The 19,989-nt window shown below is 38.1% G+C and overlaps 1 protein-coding gene across 1 annotated transcript in view; it reads left to right on the forward strand.

Moving 5' to 3' along the window:
* Nucleotides 1-18,010, forward strand: part of LOC138382436 (leucine-rich repeat transmembrane protein CCDC168-like) — a 32,127-nt gene extending 14,117 nt beyond the window's left edge. The window contains exons 6-10 of the mRNA XM_069466938.1: nt 157-1,361; nt 1,656-2,740; nt 3,053-3,781; nt 5,210-10,214; nt 10,539-18,010. Of these exons, the coding sequence (XP_069323039.1) occupies nt 157-1,361; nt 1,656-2,740; nt 3,053-3,781; nt 5,210-10,214; nt 10,539-18,010 (15,496 nt within the window). The remainder of the gene's footprint in view (nt 1-156; nt 1,362-1,655; nt 2,741-3,052; nt 3,782-5,209; nt 10,215-10,538) is intronic.
* The last annotated feature ends 1,979 nt before the right edge of the window (nt 18,011-19,989 follow it).

The following is a 19,989-nucleotide window of genomic DNA, read 5'->3' on the forward strand; positions in this document are numbered from 1 at the left end:
CAATTTGGAATCAACGATAAAAGACATGCAACAAAATAAATGTATTGCTAACACACTTTTGTCCTTCATACCAGTTTCAACTGACATAAAAATAGATAATGAAATGCACAGCAGATCAAATGCAGAGATGGATATACCAAGAGTAAAAATATATAGTACCCATCTAGAGTTAGAAAAATCACCATATGATGGGGAAGCACAGAAGGCCAATTTGACTGATATGCAAAGCAGATCCAGCAATGCAATGAATATGAACATACTACATGAAAAAGAAGAGAAAAGTATCCAAGTAATGTTATCAGAATCAGTTCCACACTATAGCCAACACTTCAGGTTCAGTGCACATCAAATGAAAGATCCTGGCCCTTTCAAATCAGAAGAACTGAAGAGTTTGGAAGGCGGAAGGACTTGGGAGTTGTCTCATACAGTGCAAAAAATGAACCAAGAAACACATTTTAGAGAAACTATTTTAGGGCCTGTTTCTAGACACATGATGAATTTTCTTCAAGTTGAAACAGTGAAACAAAGTCCTCATAAGCAAGAAGGAATAAAATGTATGGTAGGTTTTAAAACTTCATTTCCAAAAGCAGGGAAATCAGAGATTGGCTCAATACCATGTGATTCTCCCTGGAATGGAAATCCTGGAAGCAAATGGCATAGTTCTATTTCTGAGAAAAAGGCATGGAATCAAAAGGACTTAATACAAACCGTCTTACAACCTTTAGATTTCTCCAGCCTTGTGTCATCTGAATCTAAAAGCCAGAGCTACACAGAGTTTGTAGTCAAGAAAAGTATAATGAGTCCCAAGCATGTAACTTTGAAGGCAAAGCAACTACCAATTTCTCAGTTGCGTAATATCACAAGGTATCCTACAGAAGGCCATAGAAAGAAAAAGCAGCACCATAGTAAATACAGGATGAAAGAGAGGCAATGGTACGCAGGTAAAAGAGGGGAATTACTCAGTGCCACTAAGGATGCTAAAAGTTCACCACCCAAATCAGTGATTGATAAACTCTCTTTCCAAATAACGGCACGGAGCACTCTATCTAACAGAATATTTCAACAAAATCTCCATGATCACATTACAGAGGAAAAGGCAGAGTTACCAGAAAACTTAGCCACAACTTTCTCAGGCCCTTTACATTTCTTCATGCCTGTTTTCTCTGACTCTGAAAGCCAGATAGACACAATGCAGTTATCAGAAAGGGAAATCATATTGAATCCCAAATGTTTAGCTGTGAAAGAAAAGAAGTCACCAATTTCACAGATACTTAAAATCAACAGACAGTTTACAACAAAAGACAGGAAGAAACTGGAGTACAATTTAAAAATGCTATCTAACAGAATTCTTCAACAAAATCTGGATGGTCACATTACAGCAGAAAGGGCAGAGCTACCAGAAAATTTAGCCACAACTTTCTTGGGCCCTTTAGATTTCTTCCTGCCTGTTTTAACTGACTCTGAAAGCCAGATGGACAGAGTACAGTTATCAGAAAGGGAAATTATATTGAATCCCAGATGTTTAATTGCGAAGGAAAAGAAGTCACCAGTTTCACGGATACTTAAAATCAACAGACAGTTTACAACAAAAGATAGGAAGAAACTGGAATACAATTTAAGGACACTATCGAACAGAATTCTTCAACAAAATATGGATGGTCCCATTACAGAGGAAAAGGCAGAACTACCAGAAAACTCAGCCACAACTTTCTTGGGCCCTTTAGATTTTTTCATGCCTGTTTTAGCTGACTCTGAAAGCCAGATAAACACAGGGCAGTCAACAGAAAAGGAAATTATGTTGAATCACAAATGTTTAACTGTGAAGGAAAAGAAGTCACCGATTTCACAGATACTTAAAAGCAATAGACAGTTTACCACAAAAGACAGGAAGAAACTGGAATACAATATAAAAACCCAACTAAAAGCAATGTGGCAAAGTAAAAATGTGGCTGATACATTTCCAAATATCATTTACTTCACACAAGATACCTCTGACATTAAAAGACTAAGCATATTCCAAACAGAGATAGACATGAGAGTATCAGGCTTTAATCATATACAGCCAACACAAGTAGAGTCACCAGTTGAAGGGATAGAAAGGTATTCTGATTGCCTTGACAAGGGAGGGGCTTCCAGCTCTTTAAAGGAAGCAAAACTACATGATAGAGAAAGTGAGAAAGAGAAGCAAGAACATCTAACAGAAACCAGTAGATTCTATTTTAAAAACTTCATGGCAAATAGACACCTCATCAAGGAACCTCATCCTGGCAAATCAGAAGGTGTGCTTTTAGGAGAATCTTTTTTCCCAAAAAGTCAGACTTACAAAGGGAATTCAGAAAAAAATGTAAAAATAGAAAAAACTGAAAATGTGAAAGCAGGCCTGAAAGTTAGACTCCCAAGGATGGAGAAATCAGGTATTTTTGCAGAACTGAATGAGACAACAGGTGATGCTGTATCTCAAAAATATGATAAAAAAGAAATTGACCATTCTGTTTTTAAAAAAAAAGCTTCATATAATTTGGCAGGAATTGTCCTAGATTCTGTTGGCAGGGATTTGCCTGCTTCAGAAGAAATTAAAAGACAGAATGGTAGCCTAAAAATATCTGACAGATCAAGTCCAAAAGGTATACCTTTGAAGGCAAAGCAATCAGCAGTTTCACAATCACTTAATACTGCAGGTCATGCTGCTCTAAGCATTAATAAGGAAAAGAAACAGAACTTTGAAGACCAGAAGAGAGAGGTAGAGAGAGGTAAAGCTCTATTGAATGCAGAGCTAAAATCTATACAGGCTTCTATGCCTATTCTACACATAAAAATGGGACAGTCACCAAGTACCTGGGATATATATGAAAAATCTTCTGAAAAGAGAAATTCCCTAAACAAAGCAAAAATTAGGGAGAAAGAAGAGTATGGGCAACAGGTTTTGTTTAGAACGGCTTCAGAGTATATCCAGCGATTTGAGTTTGGAGCAGATGGAATGAGAAAGCCTGGTCCTTTCAAAGCAGAAGCACCTTTAACCAGTACAGTGTGCCCCAAGAACATCACTCCTGAGAAAACAGAAGTTGATTCAATAGATCAAAAAACAAAGATGAATGTAGAAGAATTTAGCTCAGAGTCTGTTTTTTTCTCTAAGATACATCTACTTCAAATTGAAAAGCAGAAGAAAAAATTTAAAAGTGCACACTGGAAAACAATAGCAAATTTCAAGACTTTTGCCCCACAAAAGAAACAGCAAGAGCCATGTGTCTTAGGAACTAACTGGAGTTCTCCTTATGCCTACAAACCTATTTATCCTAAAATAATAAGACATAAAGGTAAAGCAAAAGCAGCAGATGTGGAAAGCGCTATGCATACCAAACAGCTAAAAATGAAGGCAAAGAAAACATCAGTTTCCCAGCTTCTTCGATATGGTACTAGAAGAAATAAAAAAGAACAGAGAGGTGACATTCACCAGCAGAACGCATTCCGGCTGAGTAACAATGCAGTAAATCTAGTTTTGAAAGCTATTTATGACTTTGGATGCCTTACCTCTGATGTTAAAAAGCTTATAGAAATAAAAATGGAGAAGGACAAGCCAAAAGAGAGGGTATGCACTCTTCCACAGCTAAAACTGGAAAAACCACTAAATAAAATGCAAATGTTGTCAGGATGTATTGATATGTCCAGCATCCTTAGAAAACTGGAACAAAATATTAGAGAAGAACAAAAACACCAAAGCATACCCCAACAATATATTCAGCCATTAAAGATTAGGTCACAACAAATGAAGAAGCTTCATCATGTCAAATTAGATTTGCAGAGAAAGGTATGCTCTGAACCAACTTTAGAGACAGGAGAAACTGATTTTGCTGGGCTTGATATCCCAAAAAGCAGAAGAGGAATAGATGCCTATGTTGAAGAGCAAGAGTCCCTGCAACAGAAATCTTTCCTGAAGCGAAGGATGCAGAAACTAGAAACGATTCCTGAGACCAATCTGGAATCTGTTCCTTCTCCCATGAAGGAACCTCTTCATATACAAAAGACAAAAGAATTCAGAACAAACCAAGATTTAAAACTATCAATTCCACAGAGGCAAAAAGGATTGATGGTAGTTAATAGCCCATCAGGTTCAAAAGAACAACAATTATTTATTCCAGGGCTAACGGCACAGCCACAGAAGCCTTTCACAGGAACTATTCTGGAGTCCATTTCCTCTTGCATACTCGATCAACTTCATAACAAAAAGCCAGTGGAAGAAGTGAAAATAAAAGGCATAAATCTAAAGGGTTCAGCTCAACAGGTAAAGAAAATCCCAAACCAAACGTATATTTCCAATGGGGATGACATGCAAAGAAATACAGAAAGACTACTCTTGCTCATTAAGGAGCAGGAAAAGAGGAGGAAAAAAATTCGAAAGGATAAAAAATTTGACATAGCTGCAGACATGAAAGCAACAGCAAATCCCAATCTGGTTCTAAAGTATTCACCAGCTGGAGTACCATTTGTTAATACAATAGAGAATGTTGACATATTTAAGCAAAGAGATGAAAAGGAGTTAGACGGGAGCTTGGCCATACAAAGGGGCCAGCAAAGGTTGTGTGGTCCAGGGATTATCCTAGATTCTATTTATAAGGATGGGCTCACTGCTACTGAAGGTATAAGCCACAAAGGTAAAGGAAGAACAGCTTCCATGAAAAGCACCCTATATCCCAAAAGGGTAAAAATGAAGGCAAAGAAAGCACTTGTTTTCCACTTGCTTAATATTACACGATATGGAACTCAAAGCCACAAAAACGAACTGAAATGTAATATTAAAAAACAGAAGAAGTTCCAGCAGGGTAAAACTGTAGCAGATTTAGTTGTGAATGCTGTTTGTGATCCTGGCTATATTCCACCTCAGATTAAAGAGGTTATAGAAGTAAAACAGGAGAAAGACAAACCAAGAAAGCCGATACCCATTTCTACACAGCTAAAGCTGAAGAAATCACTAAATAAAAGAAAAATGTCATCTTTGCCAACCATTAATAAGAGTGCTATCTCAAGTACTATTAAAATACCAAAACAATATATTAGAGAGCAGAAAAGAAAACACCAAATTGTTTTACCAGACATTCTCCCACAATATAGCGATCACTTTGTGATTAGCCAGCAAGTGCAGAAGAAGCCTGACCATGTCAAATTTAAAGTAGATTTGGAGAGAAAAGTATATTCTGATCTATCTTCACAGAAGAGAGAAGTCAATGACAGTGGGTTTGACATCCCAAGAATTAGAACAGATATAGGACTTGAATCCCTCATTATACAAAGAGTAAATGAAAGAGATGTAGACATTGCCAAACATTCAGTTTCAATTCTGCTGGGGAGAGAAGGATCAAAGAAAATTGACAGTCCACTAAATTCAAAAAGACAGAATATATTTCTTAGAGAGCTGGATGCTTCTCAACAGAAGACTTGCCAGGAGCAAGAATCACTGAAACAAGAAGGTATTTGCATGAAACACCTGGAATCTATTGCCTGCCCCATTATGGAACCTCTTCACTTGGAAAACACAGGAAAGGTAGCTAAGGAAGGCGATGTGTGCATTAGCAGAAAAGATATGTCATATCTATTGGGAAGAGAAGGATTAAAAGAAACTGATATCTTAAAAGGTTCCAAAGGACGGAAATTTCTTTGTACAAATCTAGAGGTCCAGCACAAAATGTCTACAGTGCAAAAAGGACAAGTGGATCCAGATCATGTTCCTGAAAGTATTCCAGATTCTGTATCTTGCCCCAATAGTGACTCTCTTCATTTAAAACAGGCAGTGAATACAAGAAAAGACAATGTTAGCGTCTCTGAAAGTTTCAGTGAAATTCCAAAGGGAAAACAGCAATCAAAGTTAACTGATACTCCATTAAAATCAAATAGACAGAAAATGGATTTTTCGAAAAACTTGAGGGTGAAGCAACTAAATATTTGTAACCAGAATAAAGAAAATATTCTGAAATCTGTTTCCTCTTGCATATTGCATCATCTTCATATTGAAAATCCAAAGAAAGAAGTCTCAGCAAAAGAAATTATGAGTTCAAAAGTTTCAAGCTCAATGGTAGAAAAAGCATCAAACAAAGTAGTTGTTCCAGCAAATCAGCCTCCATATTCCTTACTAAGAACAGGACAAAAATGGCCGTACCTGTCAGTTTCCTATGAAAACTTTTTGGAGAATATGTCTTACTCTCAAAATTATCCCTGTCTCCTGCAACATTTAATGCCTCAGACAAAGGAAGCATTATCAGAAGTAGATAATATGTCAAGCAGGGCAAAAGGACTAGACTTATTTTGTAAAGGTCAGTTAAGTTCTATGTATGAGTATCCACTGGAATGGATTATGCCCTTGGTTACTCCCAGGCAAATGAAAAAACAAAATATAATGCTGCCTTTAGAATCATACAGTATAAAATATATGAATCTTTTATTTCCAGAAGGAAAGAAATCATCAGATGAGGCACAGGTAATTGGTTTATTATCAAATTATAGCCCACCCTCGCTAGGAGTTAGAAGGAAGGTAGAATCACATTTGAAGAAATCAGTATTTTCACATATACTCAATACTACTGACTGTGGTGCCCCAAGCAACAGAACAGAAATGCAGTGCAACCTAACAGAGAAAATGATAAATACAAAACACAGAAGGAGTGAACCAAATTTGGTTATGGCAAAAATGGATGAGTCCATGTGTTCTTTACCACAATTCAAACTGATTAAAGACATAACTGATGGGGTTATCTCAAATAATGTGAAAAGAACAAAACAACATTTATCACAGGAAGAAAAGAAGGGTAGAGTAAAAGCAGTGCCTATGAAAGGAATGATGGATCCTAACATTTTTGTGAAAGCAAAGAAATCATCACTGTCACATATACTCAATAGAAAGGAATTACCTTTGCTGTTGAACATTATAAAACAAGACAGCAAGGTGCAAGAAGGCAAAGGTAAATCAGGTATGAAACTGACAAACTTGTGTACTTCCTTAACATCTCTATCACATCCTAATGTGCATTCAAGAATAAATGTGGGAAAAGGTACATCAGGAATTCTAAGGAGCTGTCTTCCACCGCTAAAGCTCCAGGCATCATCAAATGTCAGAAAAATATCATTTGCAGAGTCAATTAATAGAAATAGTTTAAGCGATGTATTAGAATGGAAACATTTGCCACAGAAAAAGAAGGAAAGTATAGAAAATACAGTAGATGTGAAAGATATAATGGGCCTCATATGTATCACTTTGAAAGGAAAGAAGTCACCTTTTACACACTTACTGCATAGAAAGGACCCACAGTGGAACAATAAAGAACAAGAGAAAATGAAACAGGAAAATAAACGTAATAGAGGTGTAGTTCAAAATAATGCTTCCATTCTTTCCTCACCTTACTTGGAATGGGATCGAATAAAAGAGGTATACATGCAAGGAATAACAAAATTCTGTCTTCCATCATTAACACTCCATGAATTATCAGATACAATGGAAAAATATGAGAAGCCAATTAATGATATTTTAAGCAGTATAAAAAGAGCTAAACGTATGACACAGAAAGACAAAGTGGAAATAGCACTGGAAGAAATAAGGTATTCCAAAAGAATAGCTCTGAAGGAGAAGCAGTCTTCAGTGTTACAGAAATTACAGTTGAACATCAAAGAAAAAGAAAAAAAGATACAGAAAGATAAAGATAAACTTGTTGATATTTGGAGCAAATTTGCTTCCATCTCTTTTTCACCTTACCCTAAAGGAGGCACAGTAAAAGGAGAGGAAACCATGCTAGTAAAAAACAGATCCTCTTTTTCACAACCATATCGACAGGTGTCATCAGATATAGAGAAAATAGCACATGAAAAGTGTATTACTGATAGTATCTCGGACAGTGTGAGAAAAGCCCTAGAAGACATAATGCAAAAAGAAGAGGAGAAAGTAAAAATGGAAAAAGTCGTACTTTTGAAGAAAAAGAAATCATCAGTTTCACAGGAAATTCAGTTGGAAATCAAAAAACCAGAGAAAAAGATACAAAACATTAAAGGTGAACCAAGTGTGCTTCAGACCACTACCAGTACTTCCATACCTTTTCTTTCATATTTAAAATTGAATACAAGGATAGAAAAAGCATATTATGTGACCGAAGTAACAAGAGACCCTCTTCCAGAACTATCACACCAGAAATCATCAACGAAAGCACACAGAGGGGCCACTGATAGCACAAGTGGTGTACAAAAATCAAAAGACCATATGCCAGAGAAAGAGGATGGAGTAAATATGTCAGCCAAGAAAGCCAGAATGCATCAAAAAGATGGAGATATGGAAGGAAAGAAGGAACTTCCACAGGACCTACCACTGAATCTTGAAGAGCCTGGGAAAGCGGACGGAAAAGGCACAGAGCCTGAAAGTGCAGATGGAGAAGGTAAAGAGCCTGGGCGGACAGATGGAGCAGGTGTGGAGCAAGGGAAAATGGATTCCGATGTTAAAGAGCACAGGAAAGCAGACACAGAAGGCGAGCAACAAGGGGAAGTGGCCGAAGAAGTTAAAGAGCACGGGAACATGGACACAGAGGGTCCAGAGCAAGGGAAAAGAAATAAAAATAAGAGTGAACAGGAAGTAGTTTTGGTTGTACATTTCCCTTCGCAACCTTCTGGAACTCGTCATGAATTGGACACAAGAATAGAAAGAAAGGAAGACATACAAGGAATATCAAAATCTGCTATTCCACAACTAAGGCACCAGAAATCATTTGAATTTGATGCAGGGAAAATAGCACATATGAAGTCAATTGGGGAGGATATCTCAAATGACGTAAAGACAGTAGAAGAGAACAAGTCACAGGAAGGGGCAGATAGAGGAAAAACAGTAGATATGAACTATAAAATGCCACCCAAACACGTGACTTCGAAGGCAGAGCAACTGCCACTTGCACGTGCACTCAGTGTCACTGGGCGTGGTGGCTCCCAAACTAGAGATGGAGAGACAAACCTCAAAGAAAACCTGGGAAACGTACAGGAAAGAAAGAGTGAACTAGATGCGGTCCTGAAAGTACCTTCTATTCCTCATCGTAAACTAGGCAAAAGGATAGAAGGGAAGGAAGAGAAACAAGCGTCCCAGGAAGGGGCAGATAGAGGAAAAATAGTAGATATGAACTATAAAATGCCACCCGAAGGCCTGACTTCCAAGGCGGAGCAACTGCCACTTGCACGTGCACTCAGTGTCACTGGGCGTGGTGGCTCCCAAACTAGAGATGGAGAGACAAACCTCAAAGAAAACCCGGGAAATGTACAGGAAAGAAAAAGTGAACTAGATGCGGTCCTGAAAGTACCTTCTCTACCTCATCATAAACTAGGCAAAAGTATAGAAGGCAAGGAAGAGAAACAAGCGTCCCAGGAAGGGGCAGATAGAGGAAAAATAGTAGATATGAACTATAAAATGCCACCCAAACACGTGACTTCGAAGGCAGAGCAACTGCCACTTGCACGTGCACTCAGTGTCACTGGGCGTGGTGGCTCCCAAACTAGAGATGGAGAGACAAACCTCAAAGAAAAACCAGGAAACGTACAGGAAAGAAAGAGTGAACTAGATGCGGTCCTGAAAGTACCTTCTATACCTCATCGTAAACTAGGCAAAAGGATAGAAGGGAAGGAAGAGAAACAAGCGTCCCAGGAAGGGGCAGATAGAGGAAAAATAGTAGATATGAACTATAAAATGCCACCTGAAGGCCTGACTTCCAAGGCGGAGCAACTGCCACTTGCACGTGCACTCAGTGTCACTGGGCGTGGTGGCTCCCAAACTAGAGATGGAGAGACAAACCTCAAAGAAAACCTGGGAAACGTACAGGAAAGAAAGAGTGAACTAGATGCGGTCCTGAAAGTATCTTCTATTCCTCATCGTAAACTAGGCAAAAGTATAGAAGGCAAGGAAGAGAAACAAGCGTCCCAGGAAGGGGCAGATAGAGGAAAAATAGTAGATATGAACTATAAAATGCCACCCAAAGGCCTGACTTCGAAGGCAGAGCAACTGCCACTTGCACGTGCACTCAGTGTCACTGGGCGTGGTGGCTCCCAAACTAGAGATGGACAGACAAACCTCAAAGAAAACTTGGGAAACGTACAGGAAAGAAAGAGTGAACTAGATGCGGTCCTGAAAGTACCTTCTATTCCTCATCGTAAACTAGGCAAAAGGATAGAAGGGAAGGAAGAGAAACAAGCGTCCCAGGAAGGGGCAGATAGAGGAAAAATAGTAGATATGAACTATAAAATGCCACCCAAACACGTGACTTCGAAGGCAGAGCAACTGCCACTTGCACGTGCACTCAGTGTCACTGGGCGTGGTGGCTCCCAAACTAGAGATGGACAGACAAACCTCAAAAGAAAATCAGGAAACGTACAGGAAAGAAAGAGTGAACTAGATGCAGTCCTGAAAGTACCTTCTCTACCTCATCGTAAACTAGATAAAAGCAAAGAAGGGAAGGAAGAGAAACAAGAGTCATGGGAAGGGGCAGATAGAAGAAAAATAGTGGATATTAACTATAAAATGCCACCTGAAGAACCAAGATCCTGTCTTCTACCCACACCACACATAGAATCATTCGATGCAGGGAAATTAAAATATACAGTGTCACCTTTGGATGATATCTCAAGCAACCCAGAAAGAACAAAATACATGACACAGATAGAAGGAGATAAAGCAAATGACTTTAAGAAAAGCATAATGTATCCCAAGGACATAGTTGTGAAGGCAAAGAAATCACCCCTTCCTGATATACTCAAAAGAATGAGCCTGCAAACGAACAGCAAAGAACAAGGGGAAAAGGGACCACAAGTTAAGGTGGAAACAGTTGTGCCTCTGAGTAAAACTTGTCCCTTTGTCACTCCTGCAACTTACCTTAAATTAGACACTACAAAACAAGAGGAAGAAGAACCAAGAATACTAAGCTACAGGCCACATGTTGAGCTCCCGGAATCAGTGCCTTCACGGCAAATGGCATCCACAGAGTCAACTGATAGCTGTGAAAAGAAAGGAAAACATCTACCAAGGAAAGAAGACAGAGTACCAACAGTAGCCAAGAAAGTTTGCTTAATGCACCCCAGTGGCGGTGTTTTCAAGGAAAAGGCATCAGTAACTCCACATGTGTTTAGTTTCCCTGAGCACAGCACTCTGAGCAAGAGAAAGGAGCCGCCACAGTGGGACATTAAAGAGAAAGTAGCACAGAAGCAGGAAAGAGCAGGAGATCCTGATGGGAGTCTGACAAAAGCTTATCCTTTCATGCCTTCTCCCTCTCACCATAGACTCTTGCCTTCACAACTACAGCTTCCTATATCATCAGGTGCAAGGAAAATCGGACGTGCAGATTCAAAGGAAGGTATTAACTCATATAATGTAATATTAAAAGCAAATCAAGATATGCCACACGAAGAGGCAAAGGACAGAGTAAAAACAGAAGACAGGGAGGGTAGAATACTCCCCCTAAAAATAAGTCTGAGAGCAGAGACATCCCCATTTGCACATCTGTGCAATAGACAGATACTCCCTTTGAATATTAAAGAGCTAAGGGAAGAAGTACAGGAAGGCAAAAGTGAACTCAGAACGGTTCCCAGGAAAACTTGTGCTTCCTCACCTTCTCTTCCACCTTACCTGAAATGCGACACTAGAAGGGATGAAAAGGAAGGTGCACTGGGAACATCACAATTCTGTTTTCCACCACTGAAGATTCAGGATTCATCAGATTCAGGCAAAAAACCATCTGCTGAGTCATTGTATACTTGTATGTTAAGCAAGAGAAAAGAACCAATACAATCTGTGACACAGGAAGAGGAGAAAGATAGACTCAAATTGGATAGTAAAGACAAAATGCTTCCTAAATGTATGGATCTGAAGGCAAAGAAATTACTAAAGTCACATATACTTGATACAAAAGATTTTAAGTGGAAAATTAAAGAACAAAAGAAAAACGTACATAAAGATAAAAATCAACTAGTTATAGGTCTGACAAATATTAATGCATCTCTTCTTACTCCACCATATCATAAGTTTGACTTGACAGAAGAAGAGGAGTGCATGATAAGAGTTACAAAATTGTCTCTCTCACAGTTACAGTCCAAGGAATTGTCAGATGCAGGGAGAATACCATGTCTAGAAACACCTGGTGGAGAACCTTCAAATGATGTGAAAGAATTAACAAAACAAATGCTACAGAGAGAAGAGAAGGACAGAGAAAAAGTTCCTATGGATATGAATAGTATAGTGGATCCTAACAATATATATCCAAAGGCAAATAAATCACCTATTTTACCTACACATAATTTAAGTGACCTTCAATTGAAAACAAGACAGCAAGAGGAAAAGGTCCAGAAAGTTAAAAGTGGGCCAGGTGTCAGACTGACTAAAAGTCCTTCTAGATCTTCCCTGCTTCACCCTAACATGAATACCAAGATCAAGGAAGAAAGCACAGCAGTATTAACAGGATCCTCTTCTTCTCTAGCCAACCTCCAGGAATCATCAGATTCTGGGGCAGGCATGTATATAAATCCAATCACTAGTGATAGTGATATTTTCATCAGTCTACAAAAAGAAAAACACGTGCCACAGGACAAGGAAGAGGATGGAGTACGAATAACAAAAATCATAATATTCTCCAAACATCAAGAAAAGAAGGTGCAGGAATGTAAAGATGAGCCAGATATGGCTCTGACCAGACCTTCTCCTTCATTACCATCTCTACCTCACCTCATGTTGGATAAAGAAACACAATTAGATGATGTGATGCTAAGACTTTCAAGGTCTGTTTTGCAGACGTTATCACACTCAGGAGAGACCTTACACACAGAGTCATTTGGTTGTGATATCACAAATGATGTTAAAAACAAAAAACAACATATGCCTCAGAAAGAAGAGAGGAACAGAGAACAAATGGTAGATAGGAGAGGCACAGATGTAACTTTGAAGTCAAAGAAATCACCTTGTTCCTCTATGCTCCATAGATCAGAATTGCATGTGAACATTAGAGGGCAAGAGCGAAAGGAACATGGAGGTAAACCACCATGTATGGTTCAAAGAAAAATTTATGTTACCAAACCTTCTCCACCTGACCCTAAACTGGATAAAAGTATACAAGTGGGTGGAGAAAAGCCTGGAAATAAAACATCCACTGTACTTCCACAAATGCTTCCAGAATTCTCAGATGCAGAGAAAACAGCAGATAGAGTGGCAATGTGTGGTAATGTAAGAAAAGGAAAACCACGTATGTCACAGAATGAAGAAAAACATGAAGTGGAAATAGTAGACATGAAGATCTGGATGCCTTACAAAGAGGCAAGGATGCCCCCAATTTCACAGATCATTAATGCAAAGGAATTTGTATTGAATATTAATAAGCCAGAGAAAAAAGTACAAAAAGGTAAAGGTGAAGCATGTGTGGTTTTGACAAAGACTTTTCTATCCATACCATCAGCACCTCCCCTTTATCTGGATTCAGGGAACAAAATAGACAAAGACATACCAGGCATTATAGGATCCTCTTGTCTACAGCAAAATTTCCAGGTATCATCAGACACCCAGAAAATAGCAAATAGAGACTCGCTTGAAGGTGATGATAAAAACGTTGTTAAACAAGCAGAACAGTGTGTGCCTCCCAAAGAGGTAGGGCGACAGTGGGCCTCAAACTTTATGGTCAGCGTCCAGCCAAGGAATGAACCTTCCCGAGTCAAATCAGAAGGAGACTTGAATCGGTTGGTTTTAAATTCACAGGATGAGGATATTTATTTCACAGGATTTGGTACTATAAGAAGTGGAAAAAGGCTGGAATGGCTCTTTACTGGGCAAAAGGCACAGCCAGAAAAATATAAAACCGAAACTTTTGCTGTATGTCTTTCCTATCCCACAATGGATGCAATGAAAATGAGAAATCTGAAGAAAGAACCTGAAATAATGGGTAACTTAAACCATAAAATAAGTCCTAAGGTTTCCGTTTCACTGCCAGGGAAAATATCGAAGGAAATATATGTCACATTGGGCAGCCCTGTAAGTTCCAAAGAATTTTCTGTTTCAGAGAGATATGCCCACCACCAAGGCACTTCACCAGAAGCATCTCCAGAATCTGAAGATCCATGTAACTTAGGTAAACCAGAGAAAGATGTACAAAGTAATGATAACATAAGCAAAAAGCTTTCTCCCAAAGTGTTAGCACTACAGACAAAGGGATCACTGGAAAAAATGAATATCACCATGTGGGATTCCTCTCAAAATATGCAAGATCAGGATATTGACATGAAAAAACAAGCAACACCATGGTCTAAAAGTGGACGCAAGACAAGTCTGACCTCTGTCCTTTCTCTTGAGTTTCCACTTCAAAATGGAAAACAGAAGACATCATCGGAAATAGATGTTGACACGAAAACTACAGTGTGCCCCAGCCTACAAATACTAGCAGGAATACACATGGATATTACAGAGTTTGATGCTGCAAGAGGAAAAAATGAGCAGGCATTGCTAGTTTCAGAACAAGGGGAATGTGTTCTAGAATCACTTCAGGAGTCCCTTTCCACCCCTTGGACTTTTCTACTTCAATCACGAGATCTGGAGGGGAAAGATGAAACTGATACAAACACCAATACAAATCTGGAACAGAAAAAATTAGAAATGGACAATAACAGTACTGTGAATCAAGGAGACAGGAAATTAAATGTAGATACAAACAGATCTGTACTTCTAGAAGAAAACAAAGTAGAAATGCACAAGAACAGTACTGTCAATCTGAAGGAGAAAGCAAGACTGGACACAAGCAGTACTGTAAACCTGCATGTCCCATCTATAAAGGCAGAGGAATCTCAAACTAAGACTCAGGTAATCACTCATATAGAGAACAACTGTCCAACAAAGCAAAAACATAAAAAGGAAGTAGGAGCACTTAGTGCAAAACAAAACATTCAACTACAAAAATTGTTTCAAAGAAATGCTCTGGACTCGTTTTATTCCTATACTGCTCTTTCTCCCAAATTTGAAAGCCAGAAAGGTAGATTAACAATAACAGATCTGAAAAGAGAGTTGAGCTCCAAGTATTCAACCACGAAACTCCAAAATCACCCAATTGCACAGATTCTTGGTATCCTAGGATGTGGTACTCCAAGCAGTAGAAAGAAATTAGATGAGGTTAACAAATCAAAGAACATGGTTTCATGGAGTAAAGGTGAGTCCAGAATATTTATCAGAAGTGTTTCTATTTCCATGATGAGTCCACCTCACACTGAAGAAACAGTAGGGTCTGAGACACACCGAGAAAGAGAAAAGAGAATCTGTTTTACTAAATTCCAAGAGAAGTTGCTCAACCCTAATGAAATTGTTAAGAGGGACACCTTAACAATTATAAAAGGGGGAGAGAATTTTGCAAACACAGTTCTACAAGATTCCCAGCTCTCTGTAGTGGATGGACAACAAATGCAGAAACTTCCTAATGTCAAATCTAAAGCAAGCCTTAGAAGTGAAATAAATGAAAAAATTTTAGATCCACAAACAAAAGAAAGGGTTATTCCAGGGCATGATGTCTCAAGGATCATGAAAAAACCAGACTTGCATATGATCAAGCAAGAAGAAAACACACCAACACACATTCTGTCACCCACAGAGTGTCTGTCTGTGTTTGAAGATCCAAAGCTATGCAAGCAAAGGCATCATAGTAAACCAGTGTGTGATGTGACCACACAAAGGTTTCAGCAACAGAAAGTTTTTCCAGGAACTGTGCCCATGCCACCTCAAGTTAAAAGTAATGAAATCAAAATAGCTACAGATGATACAAGTGCAGAAAGTTCACTTCCTATCTATAAAGCAATTAAAAATGTCTCTGAATCCCAGGTAAAAAATACAATCCAATACAAAGTTTCTTCTGATAAACTGGGAAACATACAAGCCTGCAAACCTGATGACTTGAAGTCACCACCTTTTCCAGAGGGTCCAAATACAACAGCAACAGCAATATATCCCAAATTACAACAATTTACTCCCAAAGAAAAAAATAAGCTTGCTAATCATTTAGAGTCAAAAGCACTTGAAGTAAGACTAAATCTGATGCCAGAGATGGCAAAAAAATCCTTACAAAAGTTCAACTTTTATCGAAAAGGGCCTATCTCAGAAGATAACAGTTGGAGGTTCTATCCAAGACATAAAAAAATGAGCTATATGTTTCTAGCAGGGATCGACACTGTAATGCTTAACTTAAATCACAAATACCAAAAAGATTCACCTCCTGTCAGCTATATGAAGACACTGATTGGCAGTGTTTCAAGTGGCAGCATGGAGATTGTTACAAAGTTCAAGAGTATTAATAAGCTGGAAAGTGGAACATCTTCAGTGGTTTCTGCTGGTGAGATACCATTGTCTCATATTCTCCAAAAGCACTCGGTAAAAGAAAAAGCCAAACTTCTTATGCACTTTTCTATGAAAACATTGGAGATACAAATGGAAGCCTTTCCCAGAATTGTAAGAGGATCTTATGCAATGACAAGTGCTCAGGACAGAATGAAACCTTTATCTACCTGTATTCATTCTGCTATCAAAGTACCTAAACAAAAAAACAGAATTTTGTTACTTTTTGAGGAAAAATCTCTTCATCAAATAGATCTTGATTTACAATACAAATACCTTCGATTTCTCCTGGGGCTTCCTGCTGGAAGTATGTTCCCTAAGCCAAGTGCACTTCCTAAACATATTCTTAAATTAAAAACAATTGCAGTATGTAAAAAAGTAGATGACAGTGGGGAAAGCTGTAGTTTTTCCATTGATACAGAACTGTTAGAACAACATATCTCTTTCAAAAAGCAAAGCCCCCATGAAAACTCATCACTCAGAAAATTCCTAGAGCCAACTCACATACATGCTTCTGACCCTAATCTGCATATCCCAGCACAGAAAGATACTCAAGTTCTTTCACAGTTAAAGTCCCATGTGACTCCAGAAAAAGATAAACAATATCATGTATGGTTTCAAGAAACTAACACATATAAACCTTTTGATTTAAGGACTCAGGGAAGTGCTACTAGTTTAGTTGAGTCACATGCAACTCAGATTTCTGAAGATTTTACTGATACTCAGAAAAATATTGAGAGTCCAGCTAACCTGGAGGAAAGTCCAGCTCTTGAAGTGCATGACAGTGAGGAATGTGTGTTTTTAGAAGCCAACTCTTATTTAAGTGAGGAATCACAAAACATTCTATTTGAATTACAGAAAGGCATTCCTTTGGAAAATCTCTACAAAATGAAAGAAACCACAACTGATTTGAAACCATTTTACAGTGAAGATTCAGGTTCCCATCATATTAGAGGCTGTAGAAAACATACCTTAATCAAAAGATCACCTTCTTATAAATCCCACAACAGCAGGAAATATAGATCATCCTCCGAAACGAAATCTCCTGACTGGTTGTGTCATAGTTCATTAAATACTGTTGAAATTCAGCCTAGGTCATCTACCGTATCATTCAGTGAAGAGAAACTTTCAGGGACTACAAGGAGCAAAACAAATTACTCTTTAGCTCCCTTAACTGAATCAAATATTAAATTACATCTTGCAAAACACCAAGGCAAGTTTCACATGCACCCAGAAAGTGAAGAAAGAAAGAAAGCCAAATTTGATTTATTTAGGAAGAACAACATTCATTCAGACTATGATTACAGTTGTACACACAGTAAAGAGAAATGCACAAGAAAGAAGAAAGTGTGTGATTATGAGTCTGAAAGATCAGATAATTTCCAAAGCCAACATAAATCAGCATCAAAACCTCATCGCCAGGATATCAACTTTCATTCTGAAGGAAGACAAAACCAGCCATTTTTTTTTGCCTGTATACCAGCAGACTCACTGGAGATTATACCCCAAACCATTCGCTGGACTATTTCCCCCAAAACCTTAAGGAAGAGAAACTTCAGAGTTCCCCTGGTAGCAAAGATTTCAAGTTCTTGGAATATATGGAATTCGTCCAGAAAGTTGTTGGAGTCACTCTCAGGGTCTTTTACTACAGTTCATCAAAACTGATATTACTTACCTAGATTCCCCTGAAGTGGAAAGCTGGTCACTATTGTGGTATCCTGTGAAAAATAAAACAATATAATGTCAAATGGTTTCCCCATGAAGTGTTTGCTAAGCTGATATATTTTCTTTCTGTAGTAGATTTGTGCAATTGTTCTGAGAGGCTAGGATGGAAAAGCAGGTACTTTGGGTTTGGTCTTCCCGGGCGTGAGCTCTCCTTTAGTTTATGCTGCCTTCTCATAATCCTAACAGAAGTCCATAGACTCAGAAGCCTTCTTTCCACGCTACACCAATGACTGAAGGGTGAGTAGGAGGACTTTCAGTTGATCAGTGAGATCAAGACTGTCTAGAGAGTCAGGAGAGCAGGGGCACACAAACTAAAGGGGGAGAGTTTCAGGTGACAGTGAGGGTGCAACAACGTCAAATGCCATTGGATTTGACAACCAGATGGAATATCTCTTTTTTTAAAGCACGAAACAAGGTTTATTGAGAAGAGAAACATAGGATTATAGAGCAAGAGGAAGATATAGGTTTACAGAGTAAGAGCAAGATACGTTCACCAAAGAACAGTGAACAGGCCCCTTGTCATACCAAAAAGTCAGATTGAATATCTTAATAGACAGAATCGTATGATGTACCTCTATGTACCCGATAACCAGAGGCCACAGCCAAACCTTCCTTATCCACTTCATCCACTTCTCCACTATTTATTTTGAAACAAATCCTAGATAGATCATGTAATTTGTAAACATTTTATTGTGTATCTCTATAAGGTAGGAACCTTTTTTTAACATAACCATAATACCATTATATCTAAAACATAACTAATTTCTTAATATCATAAAATAGATGATTTCTAGTTATCTTGTGAATGTCATTTTTTAAATTGTTTTAATTGGGACATAAGGAAAATCACACATTGTGCTAGGTCTTTTAAGTCGCTTTTCTTCTATAGGTTTCCCCTTTCATCGCTTTTTTTCCTTACAATTTTTTCAAATTGAGGAAACCTGGTTGTTTTTTCTTTAGTTTCCCACAATCTACATTTTGCTGACAGTGTCCCCACAGCAGGTAGAAATTATTTACGTTTGGGTTCCTAATTATTCCTTAAAAGATCTTCAAATAGATGGCACAATGTTGTAGCATTTAAAATAAAATGCATTGCTTCAGAAGTTTGCCTGTCACTTCTGGAAATGCATATTAGAGCTGTTAGAAATAGTTCAATTTCTTATCATAAATGATAGGGGAGTATTGAATAACTAGGTCTTGTATTGTGAAGAACAATCTCTACAACATAAAATGTCTACTTGTCAAAAGAAAAAATATTACAAAAGTTTGAAAACAAAATTAGATATAAAAGGGCTTATTTAGAGTTAGGAATCACCACACATTTCACTTTTTATGAAGCTTACCAAAAACATAAGTGCACAAAAATAACACTTTTATTAACTGTTTAATATACTTTTAAAAATATTTCTTCACTGCACACCCTTTGATCACGTCTTCATAAAGCCAATTTTGTAATACAGATTTTTATATTAAGATCAAAAGTAATCTAGTCTTCTAGTGGTTGACTGAAATTTGTTATTTATTGTTGACAATTTAGAAAATTCAGGCACTTTTGCTGACACTGGTAATTTTGCATACCATTCCATCTGGAACCACCAGACTTCATCAGAACAGGACACATCAGATACGGTGAAGTGTAAGCCAGTAAGTTGGGATGCATAAAATATGTGACTTTCACACTAGATCTCCTTGCTGTTTGTGGTACTGGTATAGATTTGTATTGTACAAACAGAAAAATTCTGGTGGACTCTATGTCATATAATCTCTATCAAATATAGAGTATGCACTGCTCTTTGAGTATATTCTTGTCAGAAGAGAATGTCCTTTTTGACCAGATGTTGTAAGGAAAGATGTATCAGCTAATGATTCTACACACCTGTTAAATGAAAGCCTTTTCCCCAGGCCAGTTTCCTACGCTG

This window comes from Eulemur rufifrons, chromosome 4 (genome assembly GCF_041146395.1).
Source record: "Eulemur rufifrons isolate Redbay chromosome 4, OSU_ERuf_1, whole genome shotgun sequence".
NCBI lineage: Eukaryota > Metazoa > Chordata > Mammalia > Primates > Lemuridae > Eulemur > Eulemur rufifrons.